Source organism: Caretta caretta, chromosome 1 (genome assembly GCF_965140235.1).
Source record: "Caretta caretta isolate rCarCar2 chromosome 1, rCarCar1.hap1, whole genome shotgun sequence".
Classification (NCBI taxonomy): Eukaryota; Metazoa; Chordata; order Testudines; family Cheloniidae; genus Caretta; species Caretta caretta.
In genome coordinates, this window is record NC_134206.1 from 186,826,252 (window position 1) to 186,850,681 (window position 24,430).

Genomic DNA, 24,430 nt, shown 5'->3' on the forward strand with positions numbered 1-24,430 from the left:
CCAAGCAGCACACAGCTGTGGCCCGTGTGTCATCCTCATGGCCACACAGGTAGTATATATATATATATTGTGTAGCTGTGGCCCACATAACACACAGAGAGCTGCATATGCAGCTCACAATGGTAAATAGGTTGACAACCACTGATCCACACTACCAAAGTACTGAAGAAGGGAACACTGAGCTAATAGGGAGGAAGCTAGTAATCATGGAGAACCTACACAACAGCCAGACCTAAACTGTAGAAACTGGATGAAAGTTTGGCCACTAATCTCACAGCATTTGGACCTGGATTCAATACCCACCTCTTGGCCCAGGCTTTCCTGCAATAGTAACATCGTTCTTTTGTATTAATAATTTTTCCCTGCCCCCATATCCAAGCCTACCTCCTGGTGGCACTGAAGGGGTGACGGGAGGGGAAAGAAGGGAAAGCTTGTTGGCATTTATACTCTTGAGAAGTGCCCATCGCTCTAGTTTGAGCAACAATATAAAAACCCTGGATAGAGAACCCCTGAGTTAGCTCTGGTTTTAGTCTTTATGTGACTCAGTCACCTAGGCAGTGGCTTTCATTGTCTCTCAATTATAGCTATATTTGTGTTGGATCATATTAAAGAAGTTCTGTATTAAAATCACAAATGAGTTTGATTCCCCATAGTTTAAATTCTAGGGTATTACTAATTAAGAGGTCTCCTGGTTTTTGGTACTGTTTCTCTCCCTCTATGTGTGAAACTTGCAAGCTGCTAATTGTGTCAGTACATTCTAAGAGAGAGTCTGTTCTTAAAGCAATTCTTTGTAACAGAAACTACTCACACAGAGAGAGACTCAAAGCAATACTCTGTAACAACAGAAACAGCACCCAGAGACTCCCCGCCCTTTTGTTGTATTCATCTCGCTTTGTTAACAATTGTGATTAAAATAGAGATAGAGGATGTATGTGGATGGATGCTTGGTGTGGATAATAACTGAATGATCAGGGAGGTGCCAGCCTAAGAATCCAGTGTCCATCGGGTGAAGAAGGCGTCAAGTGGAAATAACCAGAGGACCCCCGGAGGGCAGACTGGAATCCACCCAACAGCCTCAAGAATGGGAGAATCGAAGAACAAGATAACATCTGGCAGCACGGAGCCGTCAGGAATGTGCTATCTGCTGATTGATTCAGCAACAGCATGATGAAGCAATTCCCATAGACTGGCATAGGAAGAAATTCCTATAAAAATGGACTTGAGAAAGTGAGAACTTTGGGGTCTGATTCTGCAAACCAACGTCCAGGAGCATCAGATGAGCATCTGACAAGGCCCTGCTCCCTCCTCATGTCCAGGCCATTTGGCCAGTGGCTTGGCATGAGCAACTCTAAGGCTGGTAACTATGATAACAACCTTGCAGAACGTGTGTGTGTGAATAAATATGAAATTGAATGGAATGTTGAAGCTATAACTAACTGCTTACTATGATTCTTTCTGTATTCACAATAAATGTGGCATTTTGCCTTTTCCCCTTTAATAAGATCCTGCTGGTTTTTATTTTAGTGGTATAACATTTGGACTATATATAATTTATATACCCACCCACACCCTATATAACACATATTTTCTGGATTACATTTTTCAGAATTTTTGTTTTGCTTCAGGGTGTTTTAAAACTAACACATTAAGGTGTGAGGACAATATATTCTTAATTAACTATCGTAAATTCAGAATTTACAAATTTTATGAAGCCCTCAATGTAGTTCTGAGGATGCAGTCCCATACATGGATCCAACAGAAGCAGAAATATTTGATATGTCAGAATAGATTATCAGCCTACCAAGTGCTGTAAATTACTGACAAAGAGAATTCTTCACTGCCTTGAATGCAATATCAAGACAGATTACAAACCTACGGAACACTGGCCAGGTGGCAAAAGGAGGGAATAGTCTTTGCACTCAGACTACTCATGAGATGGTACCTTCTGACCTTAGGGTTAAACAGATATTAATTAACAATAGTAGGCAGTTGGGACATTAATTGCAGTGAGCAGATTACATTCCACGTGCCAGACTTGCCACAGAGCAGCCACTAAGATCTCTGCACACTTATAGCAAGAGGGCTCAGGAATCCTAATAATCAAAAGATGTCACCATGGCAGGGTTCCGGGCCATGTAATTACTGCAAAAACAGGTCAGTCTTTGGGATTAAAGCTTTTAGAAATGTGTTTAATGATTATCCAGGAGAAAAGGAAGAGGCCCAGTGAGCTGCCCGCATTGCAAGATCTCTGCATCTCATTACCACATGACGTGTGGCAGCCATCCTACACAGGGAAGTACATATCAGGCCCAGTCCAGAGCATAGCCAGCACGTCAGACACTAGTGCTGGAGACTGAAGGTGTAGAAGGCTGGTTTAATTTTAACAAGGTCATTTGGTCTTGTATAGGTAGGCCTGGTCTACATTTAAAAATTAAATAGACCAAGCTTGGTCACTCAGGGCTGTGAAAAATGTTGTGAGAGCCATAGTTAGATTGGCCTAACCCCCAGAGTAGATGCAGCTACGCTGACAGAAGAATTCTGCCGTTGGCTCAGCTATTAACTTTCGGAGAGGTGGCAGAAAACCCCTTCAGTTGATGAAGGAAGTATCTACACTACAGCAGCAAAGCTGCACCGCTGTCGTGGCTGCTGTAGCCGCTGTAGTGCAGACATACCCTTAGTCTGGGCAAAGGAGCGTTACGAAAGGACTTCTCGACTGCCATGCAGGAATCAGATCTGCATTCTCAGGCTCCCAACTCTCATGTGCTCATTACATCCAGCAAACAGCTTTCTTTTACAGCGACCAATTGCCCTGACTAAATACAAAAGAGGGAGGGGAAGTGAGGCTTCCTTCAATGCCATGTTTTCTCTCCTCATCAGTTCCTGATCCAATGAATGAGCCCAGGGCTCTGTAGAAAGCTTTCCCCCTCTCCTCCACATTGATCTACCAAGAACACCTCAATCCTGGCCTGCAGCACACGTGCTATTTCAAGCTCTGGGACTCCTCACAGCCTTCCCTGTGCCCCTTAGCTCCGATAGGCAGCATTTCTTACTATTCCAGCTCTAGGAGCACCCTTAACACAACTCTGTCTGTGTACACATCATCAGAGGACAGCTATTCCCCAACTGCTTGCAGGGGCCAAGGTCCCTAGCACTCTGCAAAGGGTGGCAGGACCCTCACATATTCAGAGGCTTTTGGTCTCCTCTGGCTGTAGTAATAAAAAACACTACCTTCTTTAGCACGGGCCCATCGAGTATCACAAAGCACTATACAAATATTAAGAGGGGGGAAAAAAATCAGACTTGGCAAAAGGATGTCAGACATTTTCTCCTTCAAATTTTATTGGGCTATAGTAGCACCTCTTGGTTATATAAACAGGAACTAGTTATGACCTGTCAATCTGAGATTTCTCTGGAAGAGGGAATTGCAGTGGAAGGTCAATTTATTAACTTTTAATTTCGTTTTCTGGAACTACTGGGAAGTTTTACACAGCTAACTTTCAACAAGTAGAATGAATTACTGAATGTGACACTCCCATTTTAGAACCAGGTGACTCCAATTACCGTCTTACTAACTTCCCCATGCACACCCCACTCCATTCCCCTACTCTTCAATTCCGGCATGAAATTAGCTGCCAGCTTCACCAGACTACACAAAGTACAAATTAAGATCTGCAGCTGATTCTCAGCTATGCTGATTTACACCAGCTGAGAAACTGGCCTTAATTCTTTATTACCCATGAATCTTGCCAGCTTGTATAAATTCGAAAGCAATGCTTTCTAGCTCTAGACAGAATAATTCTTAAGAACAGGTCAGAACTGAAGGGGAGGAGGGAAAAGCAAGATGCTAATCAGAATGTGATATGATTTTAAAGGTCTTCGTTAATACTGTATAGCACTGGAAAGCTGCGAATCCATCCCAACTTTCCAATCACAACATACAGCAATTGTTTATAGCCCTGGCATTTTGCATGTTATAAACTTTCAAGAACAGTCACTGGTTCTTCAGACCTGCAGGGCATTTTTGGCACTGGTCCAGCACTTAATATAGCAAGATCTAGACAAGACCAGTGAGAGTCTAAATCCATGCAGTTCCCAAAATGCCCTCCTTTAAACCATGTGGTTTTTACTGTATTCAACACTCAAAGGGATTAGTTGTGAGAACAGGGCACCAGCAATCAGGACTCCTGGATTCTATTCCCACTTGGCCAGTAGACTCATCTGTGTGGTCTTGGGCCAGTCGCTAAGGGCCTGATTTTCAGATGTGCAGAGAGCAGCTACTGCCAACATCTGATGGAGTTGTAGGTGCTCAGAATTTCTGAGAGTCAGGCCCACAGCCTCCCTGCACTTTACCTTCCTCATCTGGAGAGCGGAGAGAATATTTACCTAGTCCACAAAGAAGCCGGGAGGCTTAACATTCACAAGGCGCTACAGAAGTGCCAAGTGCCATTAACCATCCTACTTCCTACTCTGTGCCTCTAATGCCACACACGGGAGTTCCCCGGTAATATGACGTGCTGCACTCCTCCAGCAAAGGCACACTGACTCCCACTCAGAAACAAGTTTCCACCACCAGAAGCATGCCCCTCCCTCTAACGCTTAGCTCTTTAGCCACACAGTGCAAGCCAGCAATGCCTGAGACCGCCTCCTGACTTGCTGTAATCAAAACCCCAGGAGGGTGAGGTGCTGGAAAGCACTGCACAGTCACCACAGTGCCTCTGGTACTCACCCAGAGCAGTGATGGATATGGGCGTGCTAGCGTGCCGCTCCCCAATCATCTGCCACTCCCCATCTTGCGTCCGTGTCCACTCAGTCACACGGCACTCATAGTGGCCCTCATCTGCCTTGACACTGTTGAAGATCTCCAGGGTGAAGGAGCCAGGCCGCACCTGCTCCATCTGGATGCCCCCATAGCTGCTACGTTCTGAGTAAGAGGGACCCGGCTGCAGCGTGCCATCCCGATCCAGCCGCACAACATCACTGCGCCTGTTCTGCTTGTCCACAAGTTGCCAGGTGACGGAGAGATGGCTTTGGGGCCCAAATCCCGAGCGCACACTGCAGCCAAAGCGCAGGCTCTCCCCCTCTAGGATATTGCTGGCATTGTTGGTCATCTCCACGGAGATGCTGGTCTCTAAAGAGACAGAAGAGAAACGTGTCACATGGAGGAGATGATTATACTCATCCATTTGCCAGTATGCAAGAAAGAGAGACACTTTGGAAGCAGTTCTTCCAAACTTAGGTGTATGAAACGACACACACTGATTCTGCGCATGGCTAACTCGTGTGTACAAATATCCAAAGCATGCACATGGCCAGTGACTCGCTACTGGGGAACTTGTGTGCCTAAGAACAGGGAGGGCCAAATTTTGAAAATCTGTCCCATTACTGCCTGTGAAGAGTCACAACATCTTCTGACCACAGGTCCAGGACAAGACTGTAGAAGAGGAATGTGCTGAAAACATGGGTGTTATTACTGGTACTGTAACTCCTAGTTCTGCCAAAAGGCTTCCAAACCCATTTGATTTACAACTATCACAGAATTCTGATTATCATCTTGCTATTTCCAATTCCTATGCAGTTTTCGCAGCTGTTCTCTCACAAACTACTAGAGCTTGCTATCAATGTTTTATGTCATCGGAAAAGTGGGATCCTGAAGTTTCCAGAGATATAAAGACTTATGGCTTGATTTTCACAGGTGCTGAGTGCTGGTAACTCCCACTGCTTTTTGTGGGAGTTGCAGATGCTTAGCACCTTTGAATAAAACATTAAGTCCTGTTAGTTTGTTTCTAGGACTGGTGGTTATGAAATCTCACACATGAAATCTGTTACGGTTCTAGTCTAGAAGTGCTACTTTTTAGGCATCAATCCAATCCAGGACTTCTGGCTAGTGTAATTTTCAATCCCAAATGAACAAGAGTCCATGCTGAGAGAGTAAAGGACTATAATTGACCCTTACTTCAGGATAAATGGCTTCAGAACAAGCTGCATCTCACTACAAGATTAATAAATGGGAGGTAAAAATTACACAAAAGCTTTTCTCAGCTACTCCTTTGTTTGCTCAGTATATATTGTTGGGTTAACTTTGAGGATACTTGCGTGGCTTGTCACATCAAAGTTATTTGAGTTGGAGAGAAAGAGCAAGACAAAGGAAATGAATGAATCAGAGGACTAGCTCTTCTTGCGCTGTCTTTTCTGTATTTATCACACCCCCTCCGACACACACAAGACATTCAAACAGGGTCAGACAAGAATGTTTTCACTAGGGTGGCTGAGTGAGGCATCCAGTGACCGAGTTGGATCTTTGTGCTAAAGAGCGAACGGTGGCTTGGGAAGGATGCAGTTATTTCTGCTCCTTGACCCATGGCACATCCCCTCCGATCTGAGGAGCTGATGGGATCTCCTGCAAGAGCACCAAAGCAGGGGCAACTGAGCAGCAGGCACGAACACATTTCCAGTGGCTGGGCTACTTCCTGGATGAACTGGGAGCTGGTTTAGGACCAGCAGCACTCCCAATTCAGCCTTTTAAGGTGGGGTAACACCTTAAAGTTCCCAGCTTCCTACTGGGAGGTGGGAAGAGTGGGAGAATAAAGACAGGGTCCCCATTCTCTGCTCCAGCAAAAATCCCAAACTCCCTTCTCTGCTATCGAAGTAAGAAGTACAACCTGGGGCAAACACCAAGGCAAGGGCCAATTTTTCCAGCCTAAGAACCCGAGTAGTGGATACCTCCCTCCCTGGCCTTTAAAGATCTTTCTGGCTGGGTTTCTAAGCCTCACCAACAAGCCTTCACTGTGCATGAACTTCTCCGGTTGGGGTCCCACCCCAAGTGACAACAGCTAAGTTTCTCAGGCAGTCTCTGCTTTGCATGGGAGGGCACACACAAACACAGCACCATGCAGAAGCATGCCAGTCTCTACTTACTGAGGGGCAAGACCGTGATGGGCGTGTTCTTCGGCCGCTTGCTCTCCTTGTCAATGAAGTCCCCCGTCACCGTCTTCTCCCGCTCCGTCACCCGGCAGTTGTATTTGCCGCTGTCCTCCAGGCGGAGGCGGTAGATCTTTAGAACAAAGACATTGTCGCTCTCCTTGGCTACCTTGAGCTGCCCCAGGGCCTCACGCTGGGCAAAGTCGCTGTTGAGGACGGGCACGGTGTTGGGCCCCAGGCTGGCAATCAGGGAGCTGTTGAAGGCCCACGAGATGGAGAAGTAGCGTTCTGGGATGTTCTGCGCCTCCAAGATACACCGGAACGCCACAGGCTCACCCACCGTGTACGTCCGCTTCTCTGTCTCCAACCGGACACTGAACTCCTTATCTGGAGAGAGACACACAAACGCGCAGCAGTGTCACTGTAGCACTGCACATGTGGAGGGGACCCTCACCCAAGAGGCAGACTGGGCAGCAGGACACTTCCATGCGTCATTTTAACCCACTTCTCAGCCACCCCGCGTCCCACTTGTACCCTATGTTCATGCCCCTGCGTCTCTCCCTGTTACCTCTGCCATTAACATACAGTCAACACAGGACTTAAGCAGAGGTGTACGGTGCATGCAATTGCTGCCTGGGAGAACACAGTTCATCTCACCCTCAGGAGGAGAAGCAGCCAGCTGCTAGGTTTGCAAAAAGCTGCAATCACAGTCAAACCAGGAGCAGGGGAGAGAAGGAATAGCTCATTTCTTTTCAGCCTTTTTATATTAGAAGTGCTGTTATAGTCAGAAGAAGGACTCCAAAACATACTCTCTCAATAACCCCGACCTCTTATATAAACTGTACAGATACCCCTTTGAAATGAGTACTAGTTCTGTCTTTCAGAAACTGGGATAGAGGGGTTCAGAGGGTGGGAGGGGGATCAGGGCAGGGGGCAAGGGGTTGGGTCACAGGAGGGGGTGCAGGCTCCAGGCAACGCTTACCTCAGGCAGCTCCCGGAAGCAGCAGCATGTCCCCACTCCGGCTCCTACGCAAAGGCGTGGCCAGGTGTCTCTGTGCGCTGCCCCATCCAGAGGTGCAATTCCAGTGGTGCAATTCCTGGCCAATGGGAGGTGCAGAGCTGGCGCTTGGGGCGGGTCCAGCATGCAGAGCCCCCGGCTGCCTCTTTGCCTAGGAACTGGAGGGGGGACATGCTGCTGCTTTCGGGAGCTGCACAGGGCCACAGGGAGCCTGCCTTAGCCTTGCTGCGCTGCCTACTGGACTTAATTTTTAACCAGAGCCACCAGGGTCCCTTTTCAAACCGGCGTTCCTGTCAAAAAACAGATACCTGGCAACCCTAGGATATTCCCTTCTTCTTGATTTCTCAATTATAGAACATCGGTGCAGATCCAAAGCCTCTCTAGGGAGAGGAATGCACTCCTGGGGAGGGGGAGGTCTCTGGAAACTCCAAGGACAGAGGCCAAAGAGATTAGCCCCTTGCAGTAGGAAATGATAGGAAGCCTATTTTTGGAGGCCTCTGTTTGCCAGAAGCTGGTAATGGGCAAAAGGAAATGGATCACTATTACAGCACATCTAGTGACATCTGTCCCTCCTACCAGCAATAAAGCTGTTCTGGTGACTGTCTTGAGAACGTCCTGCCACTGGCCACCTGAGGTTCCACCCAGGAAACTGTTAATGAGATCACCTCAGATGATTATAAACATTGCGACAAAGCACGGGGAGAGAGCTGGATTTTGTGGTAGCCAAGGCACACAACATTCATGGCTTTCTCCTGTCTAGTGTTAAGAATGACTCTGGCAAGAGGGCTTTCATGACTTTCCTAAGGAGACTATTCTGTAGCCAAACCAAACTTCATTGATAGCAGCACACACAGGCAGCGAGGCTAGGCAGGCTGAGCTAGTCACCCATTGGCCTGCTCAGTACCTGAGAAGTCTCTTGTAAGTGGAGCTCTCACACATTCCCCACTCTCTCCCTTATTGCACCACCCACTGCTCCTCCTGATACCTGTCCAAGAGAAAAAACCCTGCAGATACCGACCAGTGGCTTGGATGTTGACGATGGTGCCCTCGGAGCGCTTGCGGGTCATGGCGTACCAGGACTTGTCAGGGTCCTGGATCCACTCAGCTGCCTCACAGTAGAACTCGCCCTGGTCTGATGGCTGGAGGTTGTAGACGGTGAGTTTGGAGGTGGTCTCTCCCACCTTGTCTAGGCGGACATCGCCAGTGGCCTGCCTCTGCGCATAGGTGCTGCCCGCCCGCAGGACAAAGTCGCGGCTCAGGGAGATCACCTCCACTGGAGGCTCGCCCACCTTCTGGCGGTACCAGGAGATGGAGAGGTGACTGTGTTGGGGTGTACTCTTAGACACCTCGCATTTCAGCTCCAGAGAGTCGCGCTCCACTTTGCTTAGTGTCTGTGGAACTGAGGTCACCCTCAAAGAGTCTGGAATAACTGCAATAAAGAGAATGAAGACAGGGAGGAGATGAGAAAACAAATCTTTACAGGTAGCGGCATTAAGAAACCTCTGAGCCAAGGGAGCGACTAAAGGCTGGATTCTTTAAAGGAGCACTAGGAAGGTGGTTTCTATTTACAGTTCCTGTGACTCAGACATTACAGATGGAAAGCGCTATTAGGGCCACATCGAGTCCTCCCCAAAACCCTCAGCCCATGCAGATTGTTACCAACAGCATATTTTCTGGTGCTTCGTTTAGTCTACTGCTAAATGCCCCCAAGCTACCATACAGGGCCTTCTATCACTTCCCTTGGGTTACTGCTGTGTAGCTTAATAGATCCTACTTACTGACAAGGACACTTATCAGATACAGCCTATGTGGTCCTCTTAATTCCATGCCTTCAATCCTTTTCATAAACCTCTGGACCACCCTTAATAATTACTCCCACGCTCTCCTTGGCATTCCCATCCTTCAAAATACTTGTACATCATTGCTAGGGCCTTTGCCGCTGTAGGTCACCGTTTGGCCAAGACGACATATTTAAGATCTTTTAATTTTCCCTCTTAAAAAAAGTCAGGAGACAATTCTTCTCTCCCTTGTTTATGTCTATCCACATTTTAACTCCCTCAGCAAACTTAGAGGAAGCTGGCTCCTCTGAGGGCAGCAGTGCAAACACACAATAGTCAATTGCCTGTGTCCTTCTTGGACAGACAGACATCAGGGAATTGGCAAAAGGCTATTAGACACATGTCAAGTTGATTTAGCAAATGGACAGGAAATAAATGCCATGTATCCCATTAAGAAATATGAGTAATTTCCCTACTGTCGATTTCTACAACAAAGATTAGCTACGAAAGGGAAGCACACGGAGATCCAGGGAGAGGGAAAGATAATTAACAAAACAGGCAAAGAGTCCAACACGTGAGAGAGAAAAATCTGTTTGCACAGAATCCACATCTTCTGGCTACCTAACCACAGAATTTCTCCCACAACTCCCCAGGTCCTCCCTTCCTTTTATGCCGAAGGATGGGTTGGGGAGGGAGATGACCACTGGATTTGAAGGGGCACTAATGCCAGGACCAAAAGCACAAAAACACGTAGAGCAACACAGGGGTACCGTATGAGTAGTTACATCTATTTTTGAATTCATTTTTTAGAAACAGACTATTTCAAGTTGTTTTAAAAAGGGAAAGGTTTCTAGACTGTCTGCAAAGCAAAGGACCAAAGATGAACAAAAGGTAGAGTGGTAACAGTTATCTTCTGGAGCCGACAGATTGGCAGAGCCAGTGACTCTGCTGCTGCTCACAGTTTTGATAAGTACCAGCAGAGTTAAATTAACATGTCTCTGGCCAGTTCCACAGCCGATACTGTGAGTTGCAACGAGCCAGACACTGGAGTTATTCATGGGTGAGGACTCAAATAATGAGAAAGGGGAGGGATTAGCAAGGAGGTGGAGGAAGTGAGGGACAGAGAACATCTCCTGTCCAGCAGGGAGAGGGGAGGTGCTTTCAGTGTCATCAACTATTTACTAGCTAGAGATTGTTATGAAATGGAGTCCCCACAAGCAGGGACAGTACCATGGTAGAAATCCCTTTCTTACCAGGTCATTGCCCCTGGATTTCAGCAGCAATGCTGACCCTCTTCCCTTTTTCTCCCCACCCTTCCATTATTTTCTCACACGTTGACCACTAGGTAGAGACTTTGGAACCTACTCCACTAGGTAGTTGGTGTTAGACACATTTTTCAAGCCCCGTCCTACCCAGGTGTCAGAGTGAAAGAGTTCGTTTCCCCTTGCCTTTGCTTTTAAGCTCAGCAATGGCCATGACAGGCAGCAACTAACTTATTCACCACTCTTTCCTGATGAGATTTAAATTACCATTTAAAACCCATCTGAATAAATTTCCAGAGCAGCTCAGTTCTTCCTCTCTGCCCTGCAGTCCTGGGGCTCTCTTGTAACGGTTTTATATTATTAAATAAATTAAATCTGATTGTCATCTTGCTCAAGTCTCTTTCCTGCTGTGCTGCCTCAAAGGAGGATATCTTTGCTACACTGGCCTCAGTGGGATATAGATCAAGGAGTGGAAATGGTTTGGAGAAAAAAAGCACAAGACACTTCTCCACTAACGTGACCACTGCAATACCTCATTTTATTGCTTTCCTGAGTCCTTCCTTTACTTATGTATCTCCATATTTATAACACATCCATCACTGAGCTTCGAGAGCTCTACATACCTCCCATTATGACATTCTTGAGTCCCCACACAACTTTACCAATGCACCTCAATCCTGACCAGCTAAATACACTGCTATTCCACTCCCTGCCTATGAGGGCTTGCCTACACTTACGATGCTGTCAGCGTACCTCCCACGTGCCTGCAAAGCAGTAGCTATGTCCATGGGAGAAACCCTCCCATTCACATAGCGCTGTCTACACGGGGGATTAGGTCAGTATAACTGCGTCGCTCAGAGGTGGGGATTTTCCTCATTCCTGAGCGACGTAGTTATACGGACGTAAGTTTGTAGACCATGTGGACCATGGCTTAGTGAAAGCCACTGCAAATCCTAACATACAGGCGTCACTCATTCCGCGAAGTGAGCCAGATTACACTCAGTTAGGGTACATGGGCTGGGTCTATAAAGTTTGGGTCATGCTCTCCCCATACACTACAGCAGAACTCCCACTGAAAACAAACAGGAAGCGTATAAAAAAGATGGATGCTAAACTATAGCTTTTATATTAGTAACCACACTTGAAGCTCCTGTTGCATTCAACATCAGTGGGGAAAGGATAATACAGGGCACTTCTAGAACCATGCATGTCCTCTGTTTATTAAGCCACTATTGCATGCAGTTACAGATTTTCACACATAGTGTACCACTTATGCTCACAAATGCACACTTAAGTGTCATATAATTAAGTGTAAGCATCACCATCCTTTACAAAATTTATGCAGGCTCCTGCAGAGGTGGGCCTTTGAGAGAAGTCAAATGCATGGGGAAATGGGGTTTTTGGTGTTCCGAGGATGATATAATTTTGTTTCAGTCATTTATGGCAAATGGTTAGACAAACACCTGTCAGGGATGGTCTAGGTATATTTGGGTCCTGCCTCAGCATGGAAGAATGGACTAGATGATGTCCTGAGGTCCCTTATAGCCCCACCTTTCTATAGTTCTATGCCAAGTCTCGGAGAGCCACTAACGACATATTATGGATGTTATTCACTGGAATATCTGTTAGCCCAACAGAGTGGGCTGGAGTTTATTCTGCCTCCGACACTGTCTGGATCCCCAGATTGCTTTGGAGTTCAGAATATTTATTAATGATGAGAGTGTACATGGCAAAAGTGATCACTTAACTCATTTAAAAAAAGCAAATTAGACTTGCAAGTAACAGAGAGAATAATGAATAGGAAACTCTTCTACAATGTCACTTTTGACAGTCACTGTGAGCATGACATCACACTCAGAAGGGCACATTTCAAAAAGAAACTTCTTTCGAGCCCATTTCCGTGCCCAGGTTTGATACAATATGCTGGTTAGCATCCGAAGAAGTCAGAGGTAGTTTTACTTGTCCAGCAGAATGGACGAGGGCATGTTGTTGCTGCAGAGTTAGCTTGAGTGACCAGCCCACAGATTAGCCTACCCTAGATGTGAGCAGCCACACTATCAAGCTATATCTGAGTTACTGTGTCCTCACTAGAGCTGTGTTCACCTGAGGGTGTGGCTAGGACTTCTGGGGGCAGATTCCATGGTTCCTTGGGCTACAGTTAAGATGAACTGCTCTATGATCCTTTCCGAGTGAATTATGGGAGAACCTGCCTGTCCTTCTGGGCACATAGTGGGGACTTGTGGAGGACTATCAACGCTTTAGCCTGTGTCTTCATAGCCAAGTGGGCAGGTTACTAGCCCAAGCGAAAATCTCACTGGGGCTTTGGCCTATACCCCAAACAAGATGGCTAATCTGGGTTTAAAGCACCACCAGCTCAGGTCAGAAGTTTGTGTGTGTGGACAGGATGGGAGCTGGGACAATAGCAGAGGAAAAGCCTGGGTTAACTTTGCATTGAAGACATGCCTTACAAATCTGGCCAACAGAGCTGTTTGCTAAAGAGTGGCCATTTGAATCCAGCAGGAATGGGTCAGAACACCCATGGACCTGATTCCAACAAGAATGCTGCAGTGAGAAACAGTGGTGAGGGAATGAAGGTGGGACATAGCGACAAGGCAGCTGGGCAGCATGTTCAGGGGAACAGGGAGAACAAAAAACCAGGTGGCTGGGCAGTATGCCCAGGAAAGAAAGGCAGCAGAAAATCCTGTGCACAAGGGGGAGGACAAGGCCCAGGCAAGAGAGGCTAGGCAGCAAAGAAGCACGTACAAAGGAGCAGGGACAGAGAGATTAATCAAACGGATTGAGATCTCCTACTGCCACTCTGGAGCCAAAAGATACTTGGAATTGCTAGAGTAGACAGTGTCAATTTTTTTTATTGAAAAAAAGCAAGACAGCTAAAAATACAGGGCTCCCTAATATTTTCCACACCCATAGTTGACACCAGGCGGTATATAAATCACAGAGAGGAAGGGAGATGGTCCCTGAGGCACACTCTTTCAAAGGTTTCAGAGGAACAGCCGTGTTAGTCTGTATTCGCAAAAAGAAAAGGAGTACTTGTGGCACCTTAGAGACTAACCAATTTATTTGAGCATGAGCTTTCGTGAGCTACAGCTCACTTCATCAGATGTACGAACATCTGATGAAGTGAGCTGTAGCTCACGAAAGCTCATGCTCAAATAAATTGGTTAGTCTCTAAGGTGCCACAAGTCCTCCTTTTCTTCTTTCAAAGGTAACGGTCCACATTATGGAAAAGTTTGAGAGCAAGTGTTATAATAGGAGCCGCCATGAGGTGGCGTCAAGATTTCAGCAAGAATTGTGTCTAGGCAAGAGAGTCTGGTAAAGGCTCTCTGCCCTACTGTAAAGATAAGGAGTGCTGCTGAGAGAAATGCTTTAGCTTCTCTTGCAGTTGGACAAAAATATCCATCTCTTCCCAATAAATCCTGGAAACAAACTGTCCATTCGTAAAGCTTCTAAACACACCACAAAAGTGTAAATATTAGCCCTCTATGGGATAAAACATTAATCCTATTTCACAGCTGGGAAATCGAGGCACGGAGAGGTTAAGAGACTAGTTTAAGGTCTCACAACAAGTCAGTGGCAGAACTGGGATTACATATGAGTTCCCGGCTCTACTTCCTGTGCTTAAGCACAAGACCATGGCATCTCTTGGATATTAATCTCAGAAGGGAAGAATATCATGTATTTTGCTACTAACCCCATCTGCAGCAGCGCCCCCTCACCCTGTGCTGATGCAGTAGCTCCGTACTGATGGAGCAATGGCCACCAGAGTGGTCATTCTTCCACATTTTCTCTCGGGACTCCACAAAAGATAAGTCATCTACAAAAGGAGGTGTGACCACGTGAGCTGCACACCAGAGGGAAACTGGGAATTCTCCAACATTTTGCGGATTTAGGCAAATCAGTAAACCTCAGCTTCCCCCTCTGTAAAATGAGGATAATGCAACTCTAGAAGCAGCGTGGGTTGGTGGACAAGACACTGGACCTGGAGGCATGTCAGAGGCAGAACCAGGCATCGAACCCATATTTCCTGTGGGTGACTGTGGGCAACTCACATCACCTCTCTGCCATTTTTCCTCCCACATTTTGCCTCAACACAGATTATAAACTGTCCAGGGCAGGGAACCTCTCCTTACTGTGTGCATGCAGTGCCTAGCACACTGGGGACCTGATCTCAGTTGGGGGGGTGTCTATGAGTGCTATTTTAATAAAAATAAACTAACAACCACCATCACCTCGTGTCTTTTTCAACATAATTACTTAATGTTTTTACTAATCTTCAAGACCTTCGACAAACACAGTGTAAAAGTGGTATGTACTCTAGGACATTGTCCCAGGTCCATGGCTGCATATTCCGTATAGTACGGATGGGTCTGAATTTGCCAAGTGCCAAGCAAGGACTATTTAGCCAAAACATAACCCTGCTTCCCTACTCCTTGGAAACCACTCTCTGCCTGACGAATACTGCTCTGGATTCTAAGGGGAATTAACGTGAGTTCAGTTCCCATCTGGCCCACTACACCCTGCAGCCCCAGAGCAATCCCATCTCAGATTCACTAACCTCCTCCTCCCTGATCTCTCAGGCTGTGCTAGCAAGACACAACCAAGCTGTTCAAGATGAACTGTAATGCTAACACCAATTTAGAGAGCACAGGCATGGGCTGAGTCACCTTATTAACCACAGCGTAATGCAACTGGCACAAAGATTTAACATTTAGTTCTTAGCCCTTGAAAATTGCTCACCCTTCTGTGACCACCACAGATGTCCCACAATGCAACACTCTGTGACATTACTGATACCAGAGAAGTCTGCAGTAGTATGAGAATAATTGGTAGGACATTATTCCTGGGGTCATTCTGTGCAGAAATCCATGCTTACCTCTGCTCTGAAGCTAGCTTTACAGTTTGCCTTATTGGACTTCATCAGCACTCACCACTCTAAAATAAGAGCCATGAGGGATCGTGCAGCTGCCTTATAATGGCAGAGAGGTTCAGAGGAGACACTCTGGCAGAGTGCTCTGTTCAGAGGGCTCTGGCATTTGAAGTACCTCAAAGTAAGCAGGAGGCATCAGAAACAGTGTTAGTAAAAGCATCTGCCTGCTACTGCCTCTCTCGGACACAATCCATACACCCATGGTATTGATTTCCATTCTACACAGTATCCAAAGACTTGCGTACATGTAGGGGGGATGGTGAGGAAGGAGAGATACCTAGATTAGCACTGTAATCCTCTCAGCCCTTGTTTCTGGTAATTAGTTGTGTGTGTCAAGCTATACCATCTACAGCACAGCAGATGAAACTACAGCTTTCCCTCCCTAACCAATCAAAAGACTTACGCACTGCCTACAGCAGTGGGCAAAACACAGCTGCTTACAAGGAGAATGTGATAAACTCCCTAGAGGTCATCACTGAGAGTCGATGAGATTGAGCAGAACATTCTACAGGGACATGCACCTGGATTGATTTTTTTGTTTTGTTTTCAGAAGTACAGCCCAACTAAAAAAAGGTGGAACAGGAAAAGCTGGGCAGTCAAAAGAAAGCGTTGTTCCTATTTCTACTGCACTAAAGTAAAATTGTCTTCACATGCAACATGAGGTCCCAACATCGCTTACACTTCAGAACCCCCTAATCCAGGGGAGGGCAAACTACAGCCCATGGGCCAGATCCAGCCTGTCAGGACTTTCAATCTGGCCAGCAGGATTGCCAGCCCCGTGGTGCAGCAGGGCTAAGGCAAGCTCCCTGCCTGCCCTGGCCCCGCGCCACTTCCAGAAGCATCTGGCACCACGTCCCTGCGGCCCCTGGAGGGCTGGGGGAGGGGGGGCACAAGAGGGCTCCGTGTACTACCCTTGCCTGCAGGCACCACCCCCTTCAGCTCCCATTGGCCGGGAACGGGGAACCGCAGCCAACGGGAGCTTTGGGGGTGGTACCTGCAGGCGAGGACCACGCGCGGTGGAGCCACCTGCCCCACCCCACCACCAGGAGCCACGGTCGGACATGCTGGCCACATCCAGGAGCGGTGTAGGGCCAGGGCAGGCAAGGAGCCTGCTTTAGCCCCGCTGTATGCCGCTGCTACCCTGTAGCCGCTTGAGGTAAGCTCCCCTCCTGCACCCCAACCCCCTGCCCTGAGCCCCCCCCCGCACTCCACACGCCGACCTCATGCTCTGAGCCCCCTCCTGTACCCCAACCCCTTGCCCTGAGCCCCTTCCTGCACACAGCACCCCTTCCCACATTCCTTCCCGCACCCCTGCCCCCTGCCCCAGCCCTACATTCATGGCCCTGCATACAATTTCCTACCCAGATGTGGCCCTCGGGCCAAAAAGTTTGCCCACCCCTGCCATAATCCTCCCCCAATCTGGTCTTCCAGAGTCTGGAAACATTGAAAAAACCCTAACACAGCAGAATACGGTAGGATTATACAAGGTAAAAATTGTCACACCAAAACCACTGATTTTGCATTGAGCTAAGTACCCAGCCTCCTCATTGTACCAGAGCAGACCACCAGGCCGCCATCAAGGCTAGTATTCTCTGACAGAATTGACACTGGGCACTTCTCTCCCCCACCCTTTTTAAAAGTATAAACCCCTCGCTTCTCTACAATGCTATTCCATGAGGTGTAGGAGGGAGAATCTCTCCCTAATCTGGTAATTATCTTAATACGTGAATGCAGACATTTCATTTTATCATAGTTACCCACATTATATATTGTTAATATTGTATATTTCTCTACACACATGCAAACCACTATGATGAGATTACTGGTTCTGTGGATGACGGGAAAGCAGTGGATGTATTGTTTCTTGACTTTAGCAAAGCTTTTGACACGGTCTCCCACAGTATTCTTGTCAGCAAGTTAAAGAAGTATGGGCTGGATGAATGCACTATAAGGTGGGTAGAAAGTTGGCTAGATTGTCGGGCTCAACGGGTAGTGATCAATGGCTCCATGTCTAGATGGCAGCCGGTGTCAAGTGGAGTGCCCCAGGGGTCGGTCCTGGGGCCAGTTTTGTTCAATATCTTCATAAATGATCTGGAGGATGGTATGGATTGCACTCAGCAAATTTGCGGATGATACTAAACTGGGAGGAGTGGTAGATACGCTGGAGGGCAGGGATAGGATACAGAGGGACCTAGACAAATTGGACGATTGGGCCAAAAGAAATCTGATGAGGTTCAATAAGGATAAGTGCAGGGTCCTGCACTTAGGACGGAAGAACCCAATGCACAGCTACAGACTAGGGACCGAATGGCTAGGCAGCAGTTCTGCGGAAAAGGACCTAGGGGTGACAGTGGACGAGAAGCTGGATATGAGTCAGCAGTGTGCCCTTGTTGCCAAGAAGGCCAATGGCATTTTGGGATGTATAAGTAGGGGCATAGCGAGCAGATCGAGGGACGTGATCGTCCCCTCTATTCAACATTGGTGAGGCCTCATCTGGAGTACTGTGTCCAGTTTTGGGCCCCACACTACAAGAAGGATGTGGATAAATTGGAAAGAGTCCAGTGAAGGGCAACAAAAATGATTAGGGGTCTGGAACACATGACTTATGAGGAGAGGCTGAGGGAACTGAGATTGTTTAGTCTGCAGAAGAGAAGAATGAGGGGGGATTTAATAGCTGCTTTCAACTACCTGAGAGGTGGTTCCAGAGAGGATGGTTCTAGACTATTCTCAGTGGTAGAAAAGGACAGGACAAGGAGTAATGGTCTCAAGTTGCAGTGGGGGAGGTTTAGGTTGGATATTAGGAAAAACTTTTTCACTAGGAGGGTGGTGAAACACTGGAATGCGTTGCCTAGGGAGGTGGTGGAATCTCCTTCCTTAGAAGTTTTTAAGGTCAGGCTTGACAAAGCCCTGGCTGGGATGATTTAATTGGGGATTGGTCCCGCTTTTGAGCAGGTGGTTGGACTAGATGACCTCCTGAGGTCCCTTCCAACCCTGATATTCTATGATTTTATGAAACCTAACTTTAGAGTTAGGCTATTGAGACAATTAACCCTCAAGTAGATTAAATAACTACACAATTATCATATGTAATCCACAAACACACAAAACTTGTATTGACCTGTTAAGGGACTTAACAAATATTCTATTAGCCTTACATTCATGATTCAGTTAATAACAAGGGCATGTGAAAATTCACCTTGCAGGTCCCAACAGCCTTAACTTTGACTAGCAAATACTCTTTAGGAACTCTTTCAGTACATACATCACTAACATATGTGTAAATTGGACTACGTAACATATAGTATTAATGATATAAATCCAGAGTCTTAAGTATGTCTTGTGGGAGACTGTTAAGGTTATTGGAATGTTCAAGGTGAATTATCATTAACTGAATGCATAAATAATAGAATATTTGTGTAAATTACCTTAATTAAGTGATCATTTTGATCCTTTAGTACTTAAGTTGCCAAAGAAATGACTATATCCCTTATGCATAAACTAAATAAAGAACTATCAGTTTAAAAAAACCTAACTGTGCAAGTTTTCTGTCTAGGATTTCCTTTTTCTAATAAAGTACGGATCCCTGAAAAGCGGAAGTCTGGTTGGCACAGGGAAACATATGTGCACAGTTTTCTCTATAGTGATCAGCTCCCCTGTGCTCCCCAGAGGCTCGCTGGACTGACACTCTGTACCCGTGCACTTTGGAGGTATGCAGCAGCAAGGCTGCCCTTCAGCACGCTGGCCTCCAAAGGCCAGAAGAAGAGGAGCTCTACATCTCATGTGCCTCCCAAAGTGCACAAGAGGGGAGACCGGCTGAGAGGTGTGCGGGACAGGAGCTCCCTTTCTTCACATCTGAGGGATTGCGTGCCGCTAAGCTGCCTACCTTGCAAAGCTGTCGGACCTTGGAGCTCTCCTGAACCGTCACCATCTCCTGCAAACTCCCTCCTATCTGGCCCCAGGACCTATGTGTAAAATTTCATGATTGAATTTTGGTATGTGAAGTTTTATCCATCCATGTGTGACAACTGCCATTTTCTCTGTGACTGAGATGGAAATATTAATGAGGAATAATGAGGTGGGTTTTGGAATATTTTGTTTATAAAAGCCCAACCTTATGCATGAGATTTTGCATAGTGCTTTTTGGTTTTTTTGGAAGAGTAGGAACAGTTAATTTAAGTGAACTGTAAGCGAGAGGGAGCCCGAAGAGTGTTAGAAAACAGTTCTTAGAAGTCTGAATGGAAAAAGATGCTGCTTTTAAAATAAACCGAACAAACAAACAAAAAACACCCCACCCACACAAATACTCAACAGACTCACTTCAAACTCTCACAAAAAGTTCAACTTGTATTCGAAGAACAAGTGGTGTAATTTTGGTGATGGTCAAAAACTTTGTTTTCCTTCCTAGCAAGGAAGATCTAAACCTTGGGTCTAATTGAACCAGCTGAACTATGGAGTCATTACCAATTTGTTCATTATGGCAAAAAAGGGCTCCACTCTTGCGGAGCCACCATTACCACTTACAATAACCTTACTGCAGCATTCCATGGCAATAGTAAAATAATGCAGCAGCTTGTTTTTTATTTAAAGGGGAGGGCATTACCCATTTAATTTCTGGCAGGGGGGCAACGGGGATTGAAGAGTTAAGTGAGACAGCATGGCAGTTGTTTCACAGCAGTAGTGATAAATCCTCAGATTACTACAGCATCCTTGTTTGTGCATTAATGACTGGAATGTTTACCTCAATAGAAATGCATTTATCAAAGCAATTGCATGAGTTCATATAGCCAGCAGGGAGGGAAACAGGAAAAAAGAGGGGAGGAAAGGGTAAGTCAGTGACATTTTTTTTAAACTGCAAATTAGGTCAGCCTTTGACTCAAGGCCTGCACTCCTCCTCACATGATGCACAACCCCTTAGTCACGCACTCTACCTGAGCCACATGCTTGTCAGAGACTGTTTTTTACACTCACAGGATTCAACAGGAGACTGCACTGCACAATCTGATCCAGCTCAAGAAATCAGAAGGTTCTTTGCTGAAGACAGACCCATGAGCTGTGCACTCACCTGTTAGGGTGCAATGCTGTGACAGAGCAGATGCTCACCTGCCACCAGCAGGTCAGAAAACGTTGCTATACCTGCCAACATTTGGGTGGAAGGAATGTGGCTACACCTTTACAATCCATTGCCATATTAGACTAGGGGAGCTTGCAACAAGGACAGTGGAAAAACAATAAGCAACCAACAAAATTCTCACTGGCACCTAGGGGCCCCAACTAAAACCAGAGTTCTACTGGGCCTGTGCCAGGCACCATACGTACACACAGTAAGGAACAATCCCTACCTTAAAGGGCTTTGAATCTAAACAGACCACACAGACAAAAGGAAGAAGAGTTTATAGTTGGCACTTTTCTCCCACATCCATGAATGGCACACCTTCCCAGAGAAGTTCAGATAAAAGCCAGTGCCCCCTTCTGGAGCAGGGTTAGTAATCCCAGCGGAACACCCATTGCTATATGGCAGGGATACTCAGGGACCATGTAGGCAACTTATGCAAAGCTCAAGGGCTCTGCATAAGCGTTTTTAATAAGGAAATAAACCCACAAAGCCCTAACATCTCCTTGCACGCCTATCTTCCTTGGCAGCCTGGAAGGAGCTACTTGTTTAAGGTTTCAGAGTAACAGCCGTGTTAGTCTGTATTCGCAAAAAGAAAAGGAGTACTTGTGGCACCTTAGAGACTAACCAACTTATTTGAGCATAAGCTTTCGTGAGCTACAGCATCCGATGAAGTGAGCTGTAGCTCACGAAAGCTTATGCGCAAATAAATTGGTTAGTCTCTAAGGTGCCACAAGTCCTCCTTTTCTTTCTACTTGTTTAAGTTTCCACCAGCTATAAATTTGCAATTGATCAGCTGCATCTGCACACTACCGTCACGTGACAAGCTACAGTGGGTGCCCCAAGAGCTGCATTTGGTTCATACTCTGACTTCTCCTCTATTACTGTGACCACACAGCACCCTAATGCACTGACAACACAGAGCCGTGCCCTGGGAGGTTTCTCCCACTGATGAGCTATGGCTGCATTCAAAGCTTTGCCCTACTTCCCTTGACTGCCTCCGACATGTAGTACAGCAGGTGCTGGGAGGCAGGGTGTGAAAAGCAACATTTATGCTCAACAGCAGCCAGAGCTTTTCCAGTTTACTTAACACAGCAGCATCTCACTCCCCTCTTCCCAGCTTAGGAAGCTATTATTCCACAAGGAGTCTCCTAGAGGGGGAAAGAACAAAACAAAAAAACCTCTTCCCTCCTTCTGTGCCCATGCCAAGGGCACCAAAAGAGCATGTCTGGTTATTAAGGCTGCTAAGTTGGGCACAGCAGTTCAAGTGACCCAATAAAGAAATCTGGGGAAGGGGCCATGGCAAGGGAGAATGTGGATTGGCAGAGGAATCTCTGAATCATCTCTTGCTAGCCAAGCAAAAATAAACTGAAACATTTGAGGAATTAACCCTGAGGCAGAAGCATCCAAATGATAAGAAATGCATGGCAAGCAGAGATTGTCAAAGGGCAGGTGTATCACCCATCCCTGGGGACACAAGCCTATGGAAGGGGCCATGGCAAGGGAGAATGTGGATTGGCAGAGGAATCTCTGAATCATCTCTTGCTAGCCAAGCAAAAATAAACTGAAACATTTGAGGAATTAACCCTGAGGCAGAAGCATCCAAATGATAAGAAATGCATGGCAAGCAGAGATTGTCAAAGGGCAGGTGTATCACCCATCCCTGGGGACACAAGCCTATGGAAGGGGCAATGGCAGAGGTAGGGGTGTGTAAGTAAAATTCACTTAACCCCTCTGAGCTGCACTGAACTGTGAACTAGACCCGCTGTAGCAGGGACAGCATGGAAGCCAGCCTACAGCCAGGATGCATGCACACGTCTTTTAGAAGGGAAAGGTGCATGACAGTGGCATACAGAGCATCAAGAAGAAATCCTAAGAGGGGTACGATAGGATTAAATTAGCCAAGCAAAACAGTAGGCTGAATGTCAAGGGAAGGGTTTGCTACCAGAAGAGTAATACGTCATCCCCCTGGCAGAGGGGCAGGCCTACCAGCACCTCAGCACGCTGACAGGCTTCCGTGTCTGGCAGACACCCGAGGACACCATCCAGGAGATCTTGCAGGATGCCGCCAAGATCGACGCCTCCCTGCTAGCACCGTGGCAGAAGATAAACGTCCTGAACACCTTCCTGATCCCCCGCATCTCGTTCGTCCTAAGGGGATTCGCCGTGGCGAAGGTACACCTCAACAAGGCAGACAAGACCATCTGACAGCTGGTGAAGAAGTGGCTGTTCCTTCCCCAGAGAGCCAGCAACGAGCTGGTCTGTATCGTCCACAGGCACGGTGGTGCCAATGTCCACCGCATGGGTGACCTGTGTGACATTGCATTGATCACCCATGCCTTCCACCTGCTGATGCTTCCAGATGCCATGGTAAGGAACATTGCAGCAAAAGTCCTCCATGACACAACAAAGAAGCGGATCGGCATAGCCCCCTCCAACCAAGACACAGCCAGCTTCCTGAGCGGTTCACTGGATGGCGAATTCGGACGGGACGGCCACGACATCGCTTCACTGTGGTCCCATGCTCACAATGCCACGCGTTACCTGGGGAAGTGCATCGGCTGCCGCTGGGAGTGGTGCGAGAAGCGCCAGGAGCTGGGAGTCCTGGTGCCGCAGATCAGGTCTGAGGACAACACCATCGGGCATGCTGGAGAGGACTCTGAAGGCAGCCATCCACTCGCTGTACATGGAAGCCCTGAAGCGTAAACCGGACCAGGGTAAAGCCTTCGAACTGACCAGCAAGTGGGACGCCAGCAACCACTTCCTCGCCGGGGGCGGCTTCACCCGTTTTGCCGACTGGCGTTCATCCACCGCGCCCAGCTCAACTGTGTCCCGCTCAACGGAGCCGTCCACCACGGGAACTGAGACAGGCGTTGCAGGAAGTGCAGCTACTCCAACGAGACCCTGCCCCACGTCCTGTGCAGCTGCAGGCCCCACGCCAGAGCCTGGCGGCTGCGCCACAACACCATCCAGAACCGCCTAGTGAAAGCCATCGCACCACGCCTGGGGGAGGTCGCCATGAACTGCGCCATCCCCGGTACTGACAGCCAGTTGCGATCTGACGTGATAGTCACCGACGAGGCCCAGAAAAAGATCATCCTCGTCGACATCACGGTCTCCTTCAAGAACAGGACCCCGGCCTTCTGCGAAGCCCGAGCTCGTAAGCTGGAAAAATACGCCCCCCTGGCCGACACCCTGAGAGCAAAGGGCTACAAGGTGCAGATGGATGCCCTGATCGTCGGACCCCTGGGCGCTTGGGACCTCTGCAACGAGCGTGTGCTGCGGACCTGTGGGATCGGTTGATGCTACGCATGGCTCATGCGGAGCCTCATGGTCTCGGACACCATCCGATGGTCCAGGGACATCTACATCGAACACATCACTGGCCACTGACAG

General features: G+C 47.4%; 1 protein-coding gene across 3 annotated transcripts in view; it reads right to left on the reverse strand.

Moving 5' to 3' along the window:
• IGSF3 (immunoglobulin superfamily member 3) overlaps window positions 1-24,430 on the reverse strand; it is a 170,474-nt gene that overhangs the window by 46,009 nt on the left and 100,035 nt on the right. For all 3 annotated transcript variants that reach the window (XM_048869324.2, XM_048869314.2, XM_048869333.2), the window contains 3 exons: window positions 8,955-9,365; window positions 6,916-7,305; window positions 4,727-5,128 (listed from right to left, as the gene is read on the reverse strand). In XM_048869324.2, the coding sequence (XP_048725281.2) occupies window positions 4,727-5,128; window positions 6,916-7,305; window positions 8,955-9,365 (1,203 nt within the window). The remainder of the gene's footprint in view (window positions 1-4,726; window positions 5,129-6,915; window positions 7,306-8,954; window positions 9,366-24,430) is intronic.